The sequence below is a fragment of the Arachis hypogaea genome, chromosome 14, assembly GCF_003086295.3.
Source record: "Arachis hypogaea cultivar Tifrunner chromosome 14, arahy.Tifrunner.gnm2.J5K5, whole genome shotgun sequence".
Lineage (NCBI taxonomy): Eukaryota > Viridiplantae > Streptophyta > Magnoliopsida > Fabales > Fabaceae > Arachis > Arachis hypogaea.
The window spans coordinates 129,362,689-129,384,234 of record NC_092049.1 but is presented as its reverse complement, the minus strand read 5'-3'; the positions used below and the strand labels follow the sequence as shown (position 1 = coordinate 129,384,234).

At 33.4% G+C, this 21,546-nt stretch overlaps 3 protein-coding genes across 5 annotated transcripts; 2 read left to right on the top strand and 1 right to left on the bottom strand.

The window, feature by feature from the left end:
* Positions 1 to 1,437: 1,437 nt before the first annotated feature.
* On the top strand, positions 1,438 to 3,606 carry LOC112743182 (uncharacterized). Its single transcript, XM_072214966.1, has 3 exons — positions 1,438 to 2,456; positions 2,554 to 2,742; positions 2,837 to 3,606. The coding sequence occupies exons 1-3, from the start codon at positions 1,557 to 1,559 to the stop codon at positions 3,023 to 3,025; spliced, it is 1,278 nt and encodes a 425-aa protein (XP_072071067.1). The 5' UTR covers positions 1,438 to 1,556; the 3' UTR covers positions 3,026 to 3,606.
* A 10,700-nt stretch (positions 3,607 to 14,306) lies between these two features.
* Positions 14,307 to 16,953, bottom strand: LOC112744131 (uncharacterized). Of its 3 annotated transcripts, XM_025793641.3 has the most exons (9): positions 16,758 to 16,953; positions 16,595 to 16,675; positions 15,883 to 15,972; positions 15,629 to 15,795; positions 15,463 to 15,532; positions 15,070 to 15,143; positions 14,888 to 14,956; positions 14,709 to 14,785; positions 14,307 to 14,581 (listed from the first exon to the last, which is right to left on the bottom strand). In XM_025793641.3, exons 1-9 carry the CDS (start codon positions 16,833 to 16,835, stop codon positions 14,481 to 14,483), a joined length of 807 nt encoding a protein of 268 aa, XP_025649426.1. In that variant the 5' UTR covers positions 16,836 to 16,953; the 3' UTR covers positions 14,307 to 14,480. The 3 variants fall into 3 exon arrangements, with proteins under 3 accessions (XP_025649426.1, XP_025649425.1, XP_072071073.1); XM_025793640.3 differs by lacking the exon at positions 15,070 to 15,143 and having other exon boundaries at positions 14,888 to 14,991; XM_072214972.1 differs by lacking the exons at positions 15,070 to 15,143; positions 15,883 to 15,972 and having other exon boundaries at positions 14,888 to 14,991; positions 16,758 to 16,917.
* A 1,773-nt stretch (positions 16,954 to 18,726) lies between these two features.
* Positions 18,727 to 20,574, top strand: LOC112743181 (signal peptide peptidase-like 4). Its single transcript, XM_025792392.2, has 6 exons — positions 18,727 to 19,030; positions 19,114 to 19,202; positions 19,309 to 19,415; positions 19,544 to 19,614; positions 19,823 to 19,906; positions 20,062 to 20,574. The coding sequence occupies exons 1-6, from the start codon at positions 18,727 to 18,729 to the stop codon at positions 20,163 to 20,165; spliced, it is 759 nt and encodes a 252-aa protein (XP_025648177.1). The 3' UTR covers positions 20,166 to 20,574.
* Positions 20,575 to 21,546: the final 972 nt, after the last annotated feature.

Here is a 21,546-nt window from a genome sequence, read left to right as displayed (position 1 = left end):
AGTGGTGCAGGGGAAGAAGCTGCCAATGACGGGAATGCGGAGAAGGACACTGAAGGAGCATCAGCTCCGGAGAAACCGGCTAAGAAGGTTAGAAAGAGACATCCAAGACCAGCCCCTAGTGGTTTACCCCGAGAAAGAAGAGCTGCCGAGAATGAGGGTGTAAATGAGAGTAACCATGGAGAAGCTGAAGCTGGGAATGAACCCACCGAGGAGACCAATGCTGATGATGTTGCTGGTCTCAATGGAGGTTCTGAATTTCGAGAATCTTTCGTGGATGAGGAAAGGGCAGAGGACCCTGTTACAGAAAACCCAACAGGTAAATTAGTTTTTTTCTTTAGTTAGAGTAGATGTGAATAGAAATTGCTTCAATTCTCATGTATCTCAACTGACTTTACAGCAGATAATGTAACACAAACTAGTGGGAGGGATAATGCAAGGAGAAATCATCCAAGGCCTCAACCATCTGGGCAAAGAATTGTACCTGGAAATGAGGATGAAGCACCAAGGGTAGAGGTGCCTAACCCGAATAGAGAAGATGGTGATAGTGAACCTGAGATGTACCAATATGAATCCGAAGAACTCTGTAGCCCCCCTGCAACTGATGACGAAGAGGAAACTGTATTTCCTCAACATAATCCCAACACGCCATATGGAAAAATAACTCTGGAGTTGAATATGGAGTTTGAGACCATGGAGCAGTTCAAAGCAGCAGTGCAGAAGTACAACATACAAATTGGGAGACAGGTGTTCTACCTTAGGAATGAGAGGAAGAGGTGTAGGGTGATCTGCTATGATCCAGACTGCCCTTGGTTGTGCTACTGTGCCAGGACCAACTACCCAGCATCCTTTCAGATAAAGACATTTGTGGATGAGCATACGTTCCCCAGGAGTAACAAAAGTAAATCTGTTTCATGTGCTTGGGTTGCTGAGGAATTGGTCCCAAAGCTGAGGATCCATCCCAACATGCTGCAGAGAGAGGCACAGGAATGATTTAAAGTGCAGTATGACATCTCAGTCAACGAGAGGATGATGTATAGGGCTATGGTCAAAGCCAAGGAAGTTATCGAGGGAATAGAGAAAGATCAATACCTAAGGCTCAGAGACTACCTTAACGAAATCATGAAGGCAAATCCTGGTTCAAGAGCCAACATGGGGACTACTCCACAGCCAGAGGGGTTGCCTAAGTTCAGAAACTTGTACATCTGTTTGGCTGCTTGCAAAAATGGCTTTAGAGCAGGGTGTAGGCCATTTATTGTTTTGGATGGAACGTTTTTGAAAGGGTACTTTGGAGGGCAATTATTAACAGCAGTTGGTCAGGATGCGAACAATCAGCTGTTTCCAATAGCGTATGGGGTTGTTGATGCAGAAACTAGGGAAAATTGGAGATTCCTTTTGGAGGAGTTGCACACAGACATTGGGGACTTCAATGAGAATGGCTGGGTTTTTATGTCAGACCAGCAAAAGGTGATGTGGACTATCTTAATGTTTTTTGAGTTCCTGTAAGTATACATAAATTAGTTTTCAAATGTCCTCTAATTCATTGTGGTTACCATTCAATGCAGGGTTTAATCCCAGCATTACAGGACGTCATGCCAGGGGTGAAGCACAGATTCTGTTGTATGCATATGTGGAGAAATCTGAACAAGAGATGGAAGGATAAGGAACTTAAGGCAACATTTTGGCAATGTGCAAAGGCAACTACTGATCAGGAATTTAATGATGCAATGGGAGCTGTGAAACGGATCAACAAACAGGCTTGGGAGTATTTGTCAAAGTTTGAACAAGAACAGTGGTCGAGATCAAGGTTTTCAGACTGGCCAAAGATAGACAGTTTGACAAGCAACAACTGTGAATCATTTAACTCAACAATTGTGGGACTTCGGGGGAAGAGCATCTTGACAATGCTTGAGGAGCTTAGGTTCTACATCATGAAGACAATGGCAACTCACAAAGACTCACTGATGGCTTATACTGGACAAATAGCCCCTGTACAGGTCAGTAGGTTAGAGAAAGAAAAAAGACAAGCCAATTACTGGGAAGCACAATGGTGTGGTGATGATGAGCACAATCAGTTTGAAGTAACAAAATGGCAGCATAGAGTCAGAGTCAATACACGAGAGAGGATATGCTCATGCAGAAAATGGCAGCTCACTGGACTACCATGCTGTCATGGGATTGCAGCAATCCAAAGAAAGAACGAGAAACCTGAAGACTATGTCCATCACAAACTCACTATCGAGGCTTATAATAGAACTTATATGTTTCACATTAATAGCATACCGAGTCAGGAGTACTGGGAGCATCACGAAGGGCTGCCATGTCTGCCCCCTCCATACAAGAGGCCTATTGGCAGACCTACAAAGAAGAGAAGAAAGAATAGCACTGAGCAAAGTTCTGGCAGCCAATACAAGGCCAAGAGAAGATATGGACAGATAACATGCCAAACCTGCAAAAGGGTGAGCAAAACAAAATCCATTACTTAAATGCATTTACTTTACCTTATAGCAGAACTTTATTAATGCTGCTTCTCCTATCTCATGTGTTTTTTGCAAGGCTGGACATAATAGCAGAACTTGTCCTGACAAAGGAAGTGGAGCAGCAGCTGAAGAACCAGATCTTGATGAGGATGAAGCTAGGGAGCAAGAAGCTAACTGGGAGGAGACCATGGAGGCTGCACACGCTGCATATGTTGCAGATGAGGAAGAGCTCACTCAAAACCATCCACAAACTCAGCCTGATCAGGTAAATGTTAGTGATTTATTTTACCTTGTTGTACTAAATTGTTGGATCTGTCTCCATAGAAGATTTGATTTAATGAATGCACAAACTGATGCAGAATAACATCAATAATGGCAACACTACAGCAAGTGCTTCAGCCCCTAATGTAGCCACCATACCAGCAGCAACCAACCCATGTGCTCCACCAGCTAGCTCAGAACCATCACCAGCACCAAAGAGGAGAGGCAGACCATCTTTTGTTAGGGGCAATACAGTTCCACCAAGAGGAATGGGCAGCACCACTTGAAGAGGAATGGCAGCCACTACAACAACTCCAACCCCAGCACAAAATGCAGCAGCTGCACCACCACCCCCTGCTCAACCTAGTCTTGTCAGCCCTGAAGTTCGGTCTAGATCCCAAATTTCTGCATCTCCATCCAATGTTGGGCCTCAGCCTCAAGGTCCATTACCTAGGCCCAGTCTTCAGGCCCAACCTACAGCACCATTTAGGCCCCCAACTGTGACTAGGGAGACCATGGCAGCAGCAAGCCCAGCCACCCAGAGCAGGTTCACAGGCTTCATGCCCACCCCATCCTTGAAGAAGAAAAAGCCATCCGGACCACCACCATCAAAGCCATCAAGAAATGACAAGAAATGAGCTTAGATTCTTGGATTTTTTAGTTTGTTGTTATTTGCATTTTGGACATGATTTACTTAAAATGCACCCAACTGCCATTATGGCATGTAAGTGCTAACCTAGTGTTTCTGTGTTTTGTTATTGTGATCTTGGGTCTGTAGCAGGTACTATGAACATGTGTCATTTTGGTTGTCTTATTTGGGGCCTGAACTTTGTTACTCTAAGTAGTTAATGGTTATAACTGGATGTTATTTTGGTGTTTTATTCAGTTTATGTTTACAAAACTAATTGACATGGCTTACATAAACTCCATGTATATTGGTTAAATCACCACAACAACAACTCAAACAAAGCACAACAAGAACACAGCATACATTAATTTATCTCAATTACATTGAGGACAAGATTACAAAATTTCAATCTCTGACTGTTATACTATTATAATCTACAATGTCTACCTACTTAGCCACCATAAACATAATCAAAGCCACATTTAACCCAATCAAAATACACATAAAAATTAGGCACAACTCAACCCTCTTCAGATTCTCCTTCATGTCATTCACCACAGACAGTACCATCATTATCCTTTGAATTTCCTGGCCATCCCCACAGTCAACATTGATTCTGCCTTTCTTTTTGGGTTCTGATTTGCCTAGCATATTACTGTTCTCTGAAGAAACTTCTCCTTCCACACATTCCGCTTGTATTTCATCCAACCATTGGAAATACCCGCAACGCATTTCTGTGTTCTGGCACAACACGAAGAGTTCAAACATCAGAGAACAATCGAAATCTAAAAATGAATGAGAACAGACGATAAACCAAGAAGGGATATTACTCTACTTCCTCACATATTCATCACACTTCCAATCTTACCTTCCACAGAGGGCAGCGTAGAAACCATCTATCAGGGTTGCTACTTGTCTTCGACTTCAACGGAACCACCGGAAGGGGACAAAAGCAACAGCCATCGTAACTTTTACTCACAATGCCCGAAGCACCATCCACGTCGCAGGCTTGCATCGAGGGCTGCCTTCTCAGCGTTGCAGATTTTCCACGAGCCCTTGCAGAATGCATCTTCCAATCTTGGATCCCCTACTGCGAATGAAGGAACAGAGAGCGTTGTTGATTTGGGATTAGGGCAAAGACTAATGGTTTAGGGGAAAATTGAATTCCAATTAACCTAATTTCCACCTAGGCTAGCAATTTAATTAATTAGAAATGACAACTCAATTAAAACATGTTATGTCAGCATAATCCGGTGACCACGTAGGCATTCTCCTCACCGGAGCTTAGGTCCGGCCAGGTTATGGATACGTTTGTCAGATTTTAAAATCATCCAGGTACCATTTTGTCGTTAACAATAGTCAGGTACCGCAATGTCAGCGTTTTAATCTTTCGGGTACTGATTTGGTCATTACCTCTTATTTAAATAACAAAATATAAGTTTATTAATTTGTGCATTTAGTCTTATTTTTATAGTTAGACACTACAAAAATTAGATTTGTAAAATCTTTTGTAGTTATATTAACAAAAATATGAAAATGAAAAGAAATTTGTGGTTCATTACCGCCATCAAAAATGAAAATAAAATGTATTACTTTTGCAGACTAGGAAAATGAGATTAATATACAAATTGATCATATTTTTGTATTCTTATTTAAATTAATAAATAGAAAATTTTGATTAAATAAAAAAACTTTGAGTACCAATATAATTTTTTTTATATTATTAATATATTATGGTTAAATTTTTATTGTCTCCTGCTCATATTATTTTTATTAATCATTATACGCTAATTGAGTAACTTAAAATTAAAATTTAATTATAAAATTACTAAATTATTATTATTGTTTATTTTTAATTAACAAGAGAATACACCTAAAAAAAAGTTAGAATAATTATTTTAAGAATAAAAAATATCAATTATATCAGTATTTAATAATTAATTATTTATTAAAATATATTGTGTAAAAACTAAATATAAAAATGCTTAATATATTATATTCAAATGAAAAATAATAATTTTAGTGGTCAGAAGCCTTTTCTATAAGAGAGAATCTGGTTGCGCGCATGTTGGAGAAGATGATGCAGATGTACACACCTGACGGTCCCAATAACCTACACAACCCCCTGACCACACATTTAATTCACTTCACTTGCATTATTAAATCACCATTTGGCCCCACCCTTCATCTCATCTCGTTATTATATCGTATCACAATCATCAACTTTATCACGTGATATAATAAGTTCTCCTCTCCTCTTCTGCTTTTCTTTTCCTGGCAAATTTGCAATGGCATTCACCCGTAATATTCTCCAAACTTCAGAGGATCAGAAATCTTTTTTAGCATTATGGGTTGTCTTTTTTCGGAAAACAGACCACAGCCTATTTTCCTAGGTTGTCCCCAACGTACACTACCCTATTCATATATACAACTCCCTCTTCGTATTTTAATACGATAAATATTTACAAGTAATTATTTTTATGTATTATATGTAGTCATAAACTTTTTTTTTTATTATATTTTTGTATTTTGTATATAATTATTTCTTTTTTTTTAAATATTCTACATTTTTATTGAAGTTGTCATTTTTTTCGCTACATATTGTCAAAATTATTACTACATTTTTTCCTAGAAAGTAAATATTAGATATAAAAAAGATAGTACTAATTAAATAGCAAAATCATTTTAACATTCTTACCACTATTGCTCCCATTATACTAGCTAGTACTAGTATTAATATATATAGCTATATATTATTACGTTTAGATTCACCCAACAAAAAAGGGATATCACGTTTCTCATGATAGTGATAAACTCTTTAACGCTAGAATAAGTGTTTACAAAACTCATCCATAATTGTGGTTGAGAAAATTTTAATATATATTCTCTTTAACAATAATGTTGGATGAACTGTTCTTTAATTTTTACTTTTTTTTGCGTTATTTAAATGTTTCAGTTTTATCTTTATCCTATTCATATTATGAATAAAAAACAATATGAAATTTATTAATGAAAATGTGTTGATCATCATATGTATATGTAATTATATATATTGACATATTTGTGGCATTTCCTAAACCAAACTTTTAAACTCGTGAGTTGTTTTGTACCTTTTTTTAGTAAGTAACTAAGATTTGATTTCATGCTTTCATGGTTTTAGATTTTGCTGTAAAGGCCTTAGAAGTCACGAATTATAATCCTCTCCATGGCTACATACTATTACTACTATTACTATAAACACCGATATTATCCATTTCCCAACTACGCACAAATAGTACCCGCTATTATTAAACAAGCATGACAAAAGCTTGTCCGTCTAATTTGGGAAAGAAACGGAGAGGGGTCGGAGAGCAGTGGAGAATGTGAAGTATAGGAAAAATATGGAATTGTTTCATATGAAAGGGAAGGAAATTGGAACCAATAAGAAACTCATCATTAGTGTTAAATGTGGTATTAAAGTGTTAGTCAATAAGGTATTACAGGGAGTATATACAGGCATGACAAAAGCTTGTCTGTTTAATTTGGATCATTAAACAAGTAAAGGGAGATTGTACTTGAAAGAAGCATTATTAGGGCCAACATTTAACATTCAACCCTTCATCGTTCTAACGAGCAACCCAACACGAAACAAAGATCATAAAATTAAGATATATTATTTGGTAATGATATAGTGTAAGTTTAGAAAAGAGATGCAGATGTAAGAGTAGTGTGAAGTTTTCTTGGTTCCCCAAAAACAACACACAAAGTCAAAGGCTACAAAGTTGGGCACTCACATATGGTACAGCTTATGATAGTGCATATCCACAGATGACACTCCCACCACGCTTCATACATTCATGCTTATTGCTTTGGATCACACGTGCACACTTTTTGTCTCAAAAAAACTATATATTCTTTGCTTCATAGATATTTTCCTTTAATGTTGTTATGTAAATAGGTTTTTAAATAGTTTGATTTTTGAATGATCGTCTTTTAATTAGTCATAGATATTCTCTTATTACATCATATCAATCAACATCTTGAACTTTATTAATATCCTGTTACTTAAATACTATATATGAATGAAATTGTATTAGAAAAATATTAGTATTTTTATTAGTAATAATATTATAGAATTATAAATTTTTTTTAAAATAAATTATATTCTAATATTTGATTTTTTATTATAACTTAAAAATTAATAATATTTAATATTCTTATAATAAATATTAAAAAATTTATTAAATAAAGAAATATAAAATTTATTCAAGTACAATAAAAAAGAGTATTATGTGGCACATTTTGATTATCAAATTAAAAATATATAATAAAGTAGTTTTAATTATAATAAAAAATATTATGTGATATATTTTGATTGTTAAATGATCAACTAATAATTAGTAATAATATATAAAAGAGCTATGTGAGTAGAGAGGGAACATAGAAAAGAGAAGAGGAGAAAGAAGAGACTTCATTGATTTGTAAATTTTTTTTTAATTAAATTGTAATTAGAAAGTGTTATATATATATATATATATATATATATATATATATATATATATATATATATATATATATATTGGTTGTGAAATTAGTAATATGTAATAGATATAATAAATTATTAATAATATATATAAGAGATAGAGTGATAAAGGAGGAAGAGAAATAGAGAAACAAAAAAGGAGAGAGGTCTTCAATTTAAAAATATATATATATATATATATATATATATTTTAATTACAAAAAGAGAATATTATGTGACATGTTTAGATAATAACTTTTAGAAATTGTGGCATATTGATTAAAATCCTAAAAAAAAATGAGTGAAGAAAAGAGAGAAAATTTATTAGTTTTGAAAAAAAAAATATTATTTTAATTATAATAAAATAGAGTACAATGTGATACATTTTGATTGTTACATTAACGATATATTTTAATTTTAATTGTAATAAAAAAATATTATGTGTTACATTTTAATTGTTAAATTAATAACTAATATTAATATATAAAAAAATGTAGTAGTGAAAAGAGGATAAAATATAAAAAAGATAAAAAAAATCTCCTTAATTTAAAAAAAAAGAAATTTTTAATTTAATTACAATAAAAGTGTATCAAGTATTATATTTTGATTATAAAATTATTATTTTAATTACAAAAGCTATTATATAATTATTCTATAAGTCAGGTTTTACTTTAATTTATTCTTCATTTTGTTTCTTTTTTTTTTTTTAAAGTGTTCTTCATGTATTTAGTGTGTGGCAATTTTAACTAGAGCAGCAAATACATTCCCTTACTCAAGGTAGTTGGGCTCAAGCTAAGTTTTAAGTCAACCCTATAAGACGTGTGCATTTAATTTGCATAGCACATCAAACAATTTTCTTAGGTAGATATATCCCTTTTTTTTGTTCTCTTATTTGAATTTAATAAAACTTATTTATGATTGAATCAAGAGTTTTTTATTAGAATATATTTCATTTATGAATGTAATATATTTTTTATATTAATATTAGAATTAGACAATCAATAAAAATAATTAAGATGATACTAAAATATAAATTTATAATTTCATTTTTTTTGACAAAAGTATTTTATATATGAAAAGGTCATTTAATATTTATAAATGATAAAATAATAAAAGATAAAATCTAAGTTTAAAGAAAAAAAATAGATAAATTTTATATTAAATTAAAATTTTAGAGTGAGTTCAATATTTGATTATAAAAAATTTTAACTCATAAAAATAAAAATAAATTTAAATATTTTTACTTTTTAAATCTACACGTAAAATATTACTAACACAATAAGATATTCTTTTTAAATAGTGTATTATAAATAAAAAATTTCACTTATTTTTTTTCCCTCCAACCAAACTTGTATTGCATTATACTGGATGAATCCTATAAGATTCTGATTGCTTAGAGTTTTAGGAGAATTTTAATATTATATATGAAACTTAATATGCTTCTATATGATTCTTACATTATATATAATCGATATGAAACTTAATATATTTATTTCATTTTACTTAATTATAGTTAATGGTATTTTAATATTTTTTTTTTATTTTTCTTTGTATACACTACTTAATAAGATAATAATTTTATGGAGCCTTCTTTAATGAAGAAAAAAAAGAATATTTTGATTTTTCATGAACTAAATTTTTTTATAAATTATAACTATTGAAAATTTGAATTGATGGCTAGAATTTAAATTATTTATTAATTATATAATAATCATATTTTATATTTAAATATTTTAAAATAATTTTATTGTGAAATTATAATTTTATCTATTTTTTTCTTTTTTTTTTCTTTCAGCCATCTCATATTTTCATACTGAAACAACTATTATTACCGCCATAAAAAAAAATTTCTCTTCTCATCACTAAGGTTAGAAGTGAATCAAACCAGCTCAGGAGCCAACTCGAGTTCGACTCATTAATAGTTCGATAAGTTGAAATCATGAGCTGGTGAGCCGAACTTGAGCTTAAATTTAAACTCATAAATTAAATGAGTCGAACTTAAGCTTAAATAAACTCAGCTCATTAGCTCATAAACTGACTCGAATATATGCCGCGTAATACATATTGATCTTTTCACTTTAGTAATTAAAAAAAAATTAATCTTGATATATTGTCTATAAAAATAATTTATAGATGTATTTAATTACATAATACTATGTCAAAAAAATTAGTGAGGCAAGAACACACAATTACATAGTTGGCAATACTTCTCGAGATGCCTTGAGTTGTGATTCATTGTCCTCGTGACTTCCTTTAAGCCGGATTTGAGTCTTCAGTTCTGCTGTCTTGCTCTCCACGATCATTCGACCTTCCTGAAGAAATTTGAGAAGCAGCAATGAGATGAACAATGTTATGTTGTTTCAATACTTGAAATGATACAATTCCCATACACCAGATAATGAAGAATCAAATTAGTAGTTAACTATGTGTCTCAGCTAGTTAACAATTCTGTTTTTTTCTGAAAGCAAGATGTTACTACATTGTTACCCTATAATAAAACATCATTAATAGACATAGATCAGGTTTGATGTTTCAAGCGTGGAAGAAACATTTCCCAACTAATTCAAACAAAGTCATGTAACTTGTTATGAACTGTGGACATAAACCAATTCTAAGGTGGAAACATATAAGACAGAGAAGTTACCTCAAAAGCCTTCTCAAAGGTGTCACCTAAGTGATTAAGGGAACTAGTGATTCACCTTTATTTTAATTCATTCAGGGGAAACAAGCTATCAGTTGAAGTATATCATGCAAAAACAAACTGAAATCATGAAGCAATGTACAATATGAAGACTGTAGAGATAAATATAATAGGGGGTGTTTGAGCAAGACAGCAACAAATTGTAAGCCCGGTCATATGAAAACTGTAACATACCCAAGTAGTGCATAGAAAAGATAATAGGGGGTGTTTGAGCAAGCTAGCAACAAATTCAAGGTTCGATGATAATCAACTCTGATGATTTTTAGCAAAGAAAAAAAAATTAAACTCGGTGATTATTCAGCAAGACAGCAACAAATTCAAGATTCAGTCACTAACAAATTAATTGATTACCAATTCAACATCATCTCAAAATATAGGGAGAAGGCAATCTGGGAAAGGGAGAACAGGGGAAGTGATGATGCATGGACTTACCAAGGGCGACTGGGTGACGAAGAGGACCCCAGCCCAGAAGAGGACTGTTAGAATATAATTAGGATCAATTAGGATCAATTAGTATTATTTAGTATATCTGAATATTTATTGTAGGAGATTACGTCTTTATTATTACGATTCTCTTAGTACCTATAAATACCCTTTTATATTGTAACATTCTAGACAACTTGAATGGACAACTTGATCACAACTGAATAATACACTTTTCAGATTCCTCTCCCAGTCTCTTGTTTCTAACATGGTATCAGAGCCATGGTATCCTCCTTGAAGAGGATAGGTTGTTTTCCTTGCGATGAAATCACCGTAGTTTTTATATTTTTCTATGCTATTCTCCTTTTCTTTTTGTCACTCCTTTGATACTTTTTACCTCATCGACTAGCTTATTTTCTCTGTCTTGTGTTTTTTCCGAGTCGAATGATCAAACACCATTATCATCCGTTGTTTACCTATTTTCATGAAGAAATCATATAGTTTTCTCTCTCTTTCGGCAGTTCCGTCTGCGTTCTTTCGTGCCAGTTCCGTCTGCGTTCTCTCGTGACAGTTCTGTCTGTGTTCTCCCGTGGCAGTTCCGTCTGCGTTTTTCCGTGGCAGTTCCGTCTACATTTTCCCGTCGCAGTTTCGTCGGCGTGTTTCCTTGTGGCAGTTCCGTCTGCGTTTCTTTCTGGCAGTTCCGTCTGCACTTCCTTCGGATAGCGGCAGTTCCGTCTGCGCTTCCTTCAGACAAGCGGCAGTTCCGTCTGCGCTTCCTTCAGACTAGTGGCAGTTCCATCTGCGCTGACGACGGGCGACGACGATCCGACGAGTGCTTCTGTCGCCGGAGAGGAGGAGCCCAGGGAAGGCCGTGAGACGTTGAAACACCGGCGATGAGCTCGATTGCGAGACAAGAGAGGAGAGAGGGAGAGATCTTGCGTCCGACGCGCAGTGAGAAAGATTGATAGAGATCGAGCAGAGAGAGACAGAGAGAGAGGATAGCAAGAGCAGAGAAGAAGATTTCAGAAATCTTCAGAGGCGTGAACGATTTTAGTTTTTTGTTTTTATAATATGTTTAATCCACATGAAGAATAATTTTAATTTTTTGTTTTTTTAATATGTTTTTGTTTTGTTGTTTAAATTATTTGAAATTATAAAATTAAGATTAATTGAATTTTAAAATTTAATTAATTTAAAAGGATATTTTTGTCTAATTAAATAAAAAAAGGATGTTTAACTCTTTTTGTAAAATTCAATAAAAAATATTTTTTTATTTTTATTTAATTAAAGGGGTATTTTAGTAAAAATGGTGATATAACATATATTTAAAAAAAATTAAATGCTGACGTGAAAAATAAATTCCACATGATTTAAATGCTGACGTAAAACCGTTCTTAGTTATTAACTTTACGTGAAGTTGACTACTACACCTGAGTTTCCACCTTCTAACTAACTTATTATTACTATAAATTGTTTTATATAGGATATAGTTTTTTTTTGGTTGCCCACGTATCCCCAACCCGACAAGTCAAGGACTAATCCATCGTGGATCTGAGCTCCATTTAAGGGACCAATGGGTTGTTGCATGCACCGGGATTCGAACCCCCGACACTTGCTTAAGCGGGTGAGTGAGCTGACCACTCAACCAACCCAAGTTGATTATATAGGTTATAGTTTTAAGTATTGTCGTGAGAATTAGATCGAAAATAAAAAAAAAATTGTTTGATTAACCAAAAACAAATTATTAAATCAGTACTATTTATTAAGATAAAATTTGATTATCAATAATTGATTAACCGATCAAATTGATCTCATTTTATAGCGGTTAACTGATTTAAAATAAAATATTTTTTCAAAAAAATTATATATTTCATATATATAAATATATTATATTATTATATCCGGTTTATCTTCGATTAAATCTTTAAACTTTTAAACTTTTAATTCTACTAGTTTGATCACTGATTTAATTTTTGAAACTTTAGTTTTAAGTAAAAATATTTTAATAATGCCAATAGTTTCTTTCTTTTCTCATTTAATCTAAGTTTTTGTAAATGACATTTTTAATACATTTAACATGATTGTAATTTTTATGAATTATGTCTATTCTTTAAAAACTTATCTAAGTAAAAAAATTCGCCTTGATGCCCTTGAAAAGGTGCCATGCTTAGGTGGCTTAACAAATTCTAAACTAAACACACTTTAAGGCTGCGTTTGTTTTTAAGAATAGGACAGGACAAGACATTGAAAATAAGATAGGACAAGACACTGATGGACAGAAATATAAAATTTTGTGTTCTTGTATTCTGTTTGGTGATAAACTAGAACAAATTATGAAAATTTAATTTATTCTCTTTTTTTTCATTCAAAAAATTTGAGATGAAAAATATAACAATAAAAAATATAATTATAAAAAACTAACAAAAATAATGAAAAAAAAAATAAAAAATAAGTTGTGTCCCTTGTTAGTATTTTCGTGTCCTTCCTTTCAGGATGGACACAAAATATATTAATTCAGTATCTTTGGACACATTGTCTCTATCCATGTCTCTTCTGTCAAATACGATTTTGTATCTCAATGTCCTGTCTCTGTAAACAAACACAGCCTAACAGTGTAAGATTACATTTTTTGGTTTGCATGTTAGATCTTTAAAGAAAATGCCTATGGTACCATATCTAAGTTTGAGTAAAAAAAGCTACCGTTACCTTATTAATTAAGCTCATCTACAGCATAAATGAATTTATTATAGACATGATATATAACTGAATATAATAATACTGTTGGATCAATATAGGCGACTTTATCTTGATGGAATTTGTTGTTTAAGTTTTCGTGCATTACAATATAATTTTATCTATGCATTAATATTTTTACCATTTTGCATAACTTTGACGGAGACCAAAACTGCCTTCTAAGAGGAAGATGTGTAGTAAATCCTCGAAATATTTCGGTACCTTTTTTCAGCGTAGTATTACCACAAATAATATTTGCTTTCGAAATAGACATTCACATATGACTATGAGTGGCGTCGTATTTTTTGGAATCTTCCACATTGATCTTGCAGCTTCATTTGAGGCACATATTTCCTCTATTTATTTCCACATTGTGATAACTTAATATATTTAGCCACCCAAATAAAAACAAACTCAGTTATATATGTGTAAATTCAACACATTGCCTTCATCCAAGAGTGTAGATCTATCTATTATCTATCTTTTCTTATTGAACATAACACTTACATAATGAAAACCAGTTTTGAGTTTCAATAATCAACTGTCAATTTATTGTGTGTGTGTATATACTATATTACTATGTACTGAAAAAACATTTCTCTATATAACATTAGAGGATACAGTTACAGCAGCCATTTTAAATAGAAAGATTGTGGTCACAACAAACTGACTTTCTTTATAAATGAGATGGTAACAAAATGATCAGTTCAATGCTGACGCCTGAAAAAGTGAAAATTCAATGAAGGCAACAAACAATCATTTCAACTTCTTACTGAAGTCCGACAGCTCGAGAACTTGAATTCTGGGGATAGCCGCAGCTTCTTCTCTCTCTTTCTGAGTGTTGTAACCCCAGTTCCCTGATCCCAAAAACAATTACACTTATCAGGCACACTCGACCATACGTATCATGATGTCATGTAATATTTTCCCATGAGAGAATCCATTCCAATTATAAACTGGTTAAGAAATACAAAAGGAAGCTACCTAAATACAGATTCCATTGATCTAACTCAGGTTCTTTGATGACATTTTTTAAGGTAGCAATCCGATCCTCAACAAAGCTGGTTAAAAGAGTTAATTTCAGGTAAGCAATAATAGAGTTCCAGTAGAAATTACAATAACCAGAATGATGTATAATTAGTTCTAGTAGCACAATATCTTACTGAAGTGTGAGTCCTTGGTGCTTTGGTCTCTTTTGAAGCTGCTTCAGCACTTCAACCTTAGGCCTACCGGTAAAACCAAAGATGGTGCAAGGAAAGTGAATTTCCTTTCAAAAAATAAAGCAAGAGAAAAGAAAAGAAAAAAATGTTAAAGCATCACTGGACATTATTTTAGACGAATATATCCTAGACCATATATTCTTTCAGGTGGAATTGTCACCCCAGCAATCTCTCGGAGTAAAGCATCAGCAAAACGGCTCTAAAATTACAAAAGAAATGATAAAGATACAAAATGAACAGGGGACATGATGTAAAATTGCAAAAGGTGCATAAGTCGTATTAGGACAACATTATCTTCCTTTCTCTCTTACTCTTTCATTCCAAAATAATTGTCACCTTGAAATTCGGTGCATTAAAAAAATTTTATATATTTACTTGCAATTTATATCAAGATACATTGACTTTCGAAAGTAAAAATATTATGGAATGGAGTATTTTTCATTAATACTTAGACAAAAGTTTCTGTTGACAGGATTATCATCCCCTAGCTAGGGTCAAAAAGAAGGTTGGACGCTGACCTGTTTCGTGGTGACAATGTACACTCTCGAGCTTGCAAATTTTAATGCATCAGAAACACCAGGATAGAATCTATAGACAAACATCACGAATTAGTAGTAGTAGATCTCCTTCATGTGATATAAATATGCTAAACTAATCACAGCTCAGAAGGTTTAATTTGGTTACCTATTTGCACCGATCCAAGTAGCGAAATCCTGCTCCAACCATTCATCTCTAACCTTTCCAAAAAGATCTATCAAAGTTTCTCTATTCTCACTCCACTCTTCCATGATAACAGGCTTCAACTTGGACCAATTTTCCAATATACCCTCAACCGTGAGCCCCTCTGCAACCTTGCAAAAAAACGTAGGCATCAGTCAAAAGCAGATGCAAATTCCACTGATAAATGCTAAAGATCAGAGATAAGACATTGTACTCACTGAAGACTTCCTGATGGAAGGTATTCTGGTCTCTAACAACAATCTCACAAGTAAAACATTTTCATATCCAGTTTCTACAACCGGTCGGACCTATAACACAGACAACTATGGAAGTTCATCTTCAGAATGAAAACTGGCCTATTTATTCACCATATTCAAAGCAATGTTTTTGAAAGCTCAATATTTTTGAGTAAAATATTCACAACATCATATGCAAGTAACTAAATCTTTACAAAAAAAAATGATTAAAACCGGAAAATGTTCATATTTTGAGGGAATAAAACTTGATTAACAATAAAAAAGGCAACAAAGTTAGCGAGAAACAGTGTGTTGTTTAATTAACAATAAAACAAAGTTTTGGAACAATTTTATAATCAAAGTCCTACTGAAATCTTAGAGGAAAAATCAATTACTTCCTCAAAGAAGTGAGCTTGACACATGCATTGCACCTCATAATGGTACTCTTCTAAAACAAGGAAATTTATTTGAAAGCAAAATAATTTTGTCTCTGATTCCCTTTCTATAATTTGAGGCCTCTGTTGTTATTTCCAAATCGAATAAGTTGATAAGCAGTTAACAGTTTTTCAGAACCAAAACACATAACATCTAAATTATAAAGCAATTTAGCAAAAAACAAAGGCATAAACATAATAATTAACTAATTGATTAAAAAAATGCATAAGAAGTAAGTAGTGAATATGAGATTAATTACTGAATGCATCTGGTCAACAATCCAATCCTGAGTGGCGGAATCCACGCCATGAAACAAAGAAGGCCATCTCACTTTCGCAGCCTGAAAGGTATCCTAGTTAATGAAAAAGTGAAAACTTGAAATGAAAAAACAAGTAAGAGAGAAAGGAGAGAGGGTACAGTACCTTGAGAGCAGAGAGAGAGCTCTCACCGCAGCTATCACAGAGGATTCCATCGAAGTCCAAAGCATAAAGCTCCCCCATTTCACTCTGCACTTGATAATTGATATTTTCACTGCATCGTTATTATGCTCCTTCCTCACTCTTCACAACTCACAATTCAACGCTCCGTTCCTTACGTCCCTGATGTAGCCACGTGTTTGCTAATCATTTTTATTTATTTTTTTTTGTTGTATATTATTATATAATAAATATATTTATGTGTTCATTTAATGCTTGTAATAACTTTTTTATATTTAATGCATATTTCAAAACTTATCTTTGTATCAACCTTAACTATCAAATGGAATTGATTAGAAGTGCCATGATTTTATGCGATAAAAATATATGATAAATTTATTATATAATTATATATCAAAGAGGATAATTTACTTTCTAATTTCCATTAAGCAATTGTTTATATAATTTAATTTGTATCACTCAAATTTTTTATCGAATTAAACATAAATAATTAATTTTAGGTATCTATAGTTTAATTAAATTCTCGATTAGCAACTTTAACTTATAAAGTTTGTAAATAGATTCAATTAGATATTGAGTAACTATTGTTATTGTTTTTTTTTTTTTTCTAGAAAAAGGAATATTCAATTGGATGTTGCACTGGTACAAAATGTATAGGAATATAAAATAAGGCGTTAATATATGTATAAAATATTAATATTGGAAGGGTAGTACTATTATTATTATTATGGTGTAAATGTGGGGTGATGGAAGCAACAAGAACTTTATAGTTTATAGGATGAGTAACATTAACAAAAGAGTAAAAGTAAAACTTTGAAAAGTCCATTCCCATTCGGCCATTCCTATTCCCTTTCACTCTCTCTCTCTCTTTATGTGACCTGTATCTTTTTTTAGCTAACTCTTTTTCTATATATATTTCGATTTAACATTATACGGTTGCATCTTTTTCTCCAAAATGCGCGCAGATTCTCTCTTATAGCTTCCCCATCTTCTTCTCCAAGGAAATGGAAGTTTTTTATCATACGTCAACTTTAAGCACCGTGTGCTAAGTCCGCTACTTTGGTTTGGAAAGCAAATTGATTTAGTACGTTTAGCTTGGAACTATTAAACTTTACCCGATCACCTAAGAAAAAACCAATCTTACCTTAAAATTTATTCTCTGATATCTATATCGCCTAATCCCACAAGCGGATGCAAGCCTTTTTTAAGAGTTTCTTTAATTAATTACACAAGAGTTTAGCTTTAATAATGAAGAATAGCATAAGGGGATGCATATCATGCATCCTACCATGCGGGGCATTGGACGTGATACGTATAGTTCACTCCAATGGTAGAATTAAGGTGTTAATATGTGTATAAAATATTGATATTGGAAGGGTAGTACTATTATTATTATTATTATTATTATTATTATTATTATTATTATTATTGTGTAAATGTGGGGTGATGGAAGCAACAAGAACTTTATAGTTTATAGGATGAGTAACACTAACAAAAGAGTAAAAGTAAAACTTTGAAAAGCCTATTCCCATTCGGCCATTCCCTTTCCCTTTCACTCTCTCTCTCTTTCTCTTTATGTCACCCACATCTTTTTCTAGCTAACTCTGTTTCTATATATATTTTGGTTTAACATTATGCGGTTGCATCTTCTTCTCCAAAATGCGCGCAGATTCTCTCTTATGGCTTCCCCATCTTCTTCTCCAAGGAAATGGAGGTTTTTTTTATCATACGTCAATTTTAAGCACCGTGTGCTAAGTCCGCTACTTTGGTTTGGAAAGCTAATTGATTTAGTACGTTTAGCTTGGAACTATTAAACTTTACCCGATCACCTAAGAAAAAACCAGTCTTACCTTAAAATTTTTTCTCTGATATCTACATCGCCTAATCCCACAAGCGGATTCAAGCCTTTTTTAAGAGTTTCTTTAAGTAATTACACAAGAGTTTAGCTTTAATAATGAAGAATAGCATAAGGGGATGCATATCATGCATCCTACCATGCGGGGCATTGGACGTGATACATATAGTTCACTCCAATGGCAGAATTGAAGAGCTCACTACTCGCACCATCAAGGCTGCTGACGTCATGAGAGCTCATCCTAACCATATCCTCAAGAAATATTCTCCCTTCAACCTCCTCATCGTTCCTCCCTACGCTGACCTCCATCGTGGCAACATCTACTTCCTCGTTCCCCTCCCTCCCCCTCCCAACCAACACGCTGCAGCAGTAGATCAGCAGCTCTCCACCTCCACTCACACAAGCACCAGCAGCCTTCTTACTCTCTGGAGGCCTCACCTCGACACCATCTCAGAGAATAGAGATGAACTGATAGAAGAACGATAGAATCTGTTCTTCTTAGTTGCGCCTTTCTATATGACATCTTCTGGGTATTTGTCTATAAGTGGTGGTTCCATGAGAGCGTAATGATAGTGGTGAGTGTTCCCTTCTGTTTCATTCTCTACTAAGCTCGATTTTGGTCTCATAAACATGATGCATTTCTTCCACTTGAATTAATGAAACATTTTCACTTCTGTACAGGTAGCTCGAGGCGATAGGAGTGGAGAAGATGGTATCCCCATGCTGCTTAGCATAATTGGTTTTGGGGACATAATCTTACCGGGGCTTCTAGTCGCATTTTCACTAAGGTCGAAACGAAAGTCATATATATTCGTCTTCCCTAGTTTAAACACTTTAATCACTACATAAATGAAAAGAATCCCTTGTCTTATTTTAATGGTTCTTGGACTTAATTATTGTACCGATAAATTTACAGGTATGATTGGTTGGCAAAGAGGAACCTTCGGTCTGGATACTTCGTGTGGGCAATGAGTGCTTACGGTTTAGGTATGCTATTTCTATGTTTGATTTTTGGTATGACTTTAGTTGGTAGGATGTGTCAAAGGGTAATTTTCCATAAAAACTTTTGGACTTTATTTACTTTGTTACAAAATTGAGCCGACTCACTTTCGGACCAGAATTAGGATGTAGATGAGAATTGAGATCACTGTTTGCTTGGTGTCTTTACATCATTCCCTTGAACTTTGATCTGCAGGTCTCCTTATTACATATGTTGCTTTGAACTTGATGGATGGGCATGGTCAACCAGCATTGCTTTATATCGTCCCGTTTACTCTTGGTTAGTACAATTGTTATTTCAACATGTTCGGGTGGCTGCTGAAGGCACCTTTGAGAACTAATGTTAAACTTTATGCATGTTTCTTACTACGAGTTGTCATCGTGATTTACAAAAACTTGTATTGTTTTTAAAACCTTGGTTTTCTTCAAATGCAGGCACATTGTTGTCATTGGGAAAGAAGAGAGGTAAACTCAATCTTTTATGGACAAGAGAGGAACCAGAAATGCCTTGCCCTCATAACCAAGAGTCTCAACAATGAATGAAGTGATAATAGGAATAGTAGTATAGTGTACCATAGGTGTTGGTTTAATAGGAGACTGATAGAAACTCTAGGAGACTATGTAAACATTTAAAACTGTCATAACAAAAATTTCAACCAAATCATGTTATTAGCATGTACTTATAGTTATATCAACGGCTAAGACTTTAAGATACTATTACTTTTATTAGATTAGATTTTTTATTTTATTTTTTTCTTAGATAGAAGATGGAATGAGATAAGAAGTAAGAAGATTGAAGAGCTTCCTCTTTGGCAATTATTTTTTGCCTTAGGGAACATAGTATTCTTTTGTAATTATCTTCTGCAAGTTTGCTTATATGAGGGTGTGGCAAAAAATGATGTCTTTGTCAAGCAAATGGCAATAAGGCAAGAGACATTACAGTCAACTCTCAATGAAGGGGCCCGCAGAGGATGGTGACAAGGGAAAAAAAAAAAGAAAAAGAAAACAAAAATGAAAATTGTTGTATGAAGATGAAAGACTATAGTTATGTTACTTATAACTAAAATTGAAGTTGAAGTTGGATAAATTTCATTTTCCAAGTGTATTCTGTGATGAAATATCATTAATGTAGGCTTGTCTCATGTCCCTTGTTTTACTCATTTAAGTCATTTTCTTCCTCTATTTCTTCCAAGTCACCCTTAATGAAGTAGTCTTACTCAAGTTGTAAATATTGATTATTTAGAGGAAAAAGGAGAAAATCATCAATATAACCAAATATCACATGCAATCATGAACCAAATGGGTAGCAAAAGGAAAAACCATCTTCCAAATGATCAATCCAGACCCATGAATTGCACTCTTCTCTTCAATCTCATCTTATATGGAATGAGTTTTAAATCATTACTTATGTGAAGAAAAAAAATTACTCCAACAACTACAGAGTCTGAGAGTCACATTAGGAGTACAAAAATGAATATATGATCACAACCCAATTTTTAACAATTTGTCAACACAGAAATGGATCAGAGTAAGAAACTTCTTTCAAAACTCAAGCAATCAATGCACAAAGTTCAGCGTGGGGAGGAACGATGAGGAGGTTGGGGGAAGAATAGTTCCAGAGGACATGCTTAGGATGAGCTCTCATGACGTCAGCAGCCTTGATGGTGCGAGTGGTGATCTCTTCAACTCTGCTATTGGAGTGAACTATTCGTATCACGTCAAGTGCCCCGCATGGCAGGATGCATGATATACATCCCCTTATGCTCTTCTTTATTCTCCACATCCTTCCATTTCCTACCCACAATACACACGCTTTCTTCTTTACTCCTTATATATATTTTTTCTCTCCCTACATTTTTTATTCTAAAACTCACTTGTATTTATCTTCCATATTTAATAAGTTGGCAAATTACATAAAGC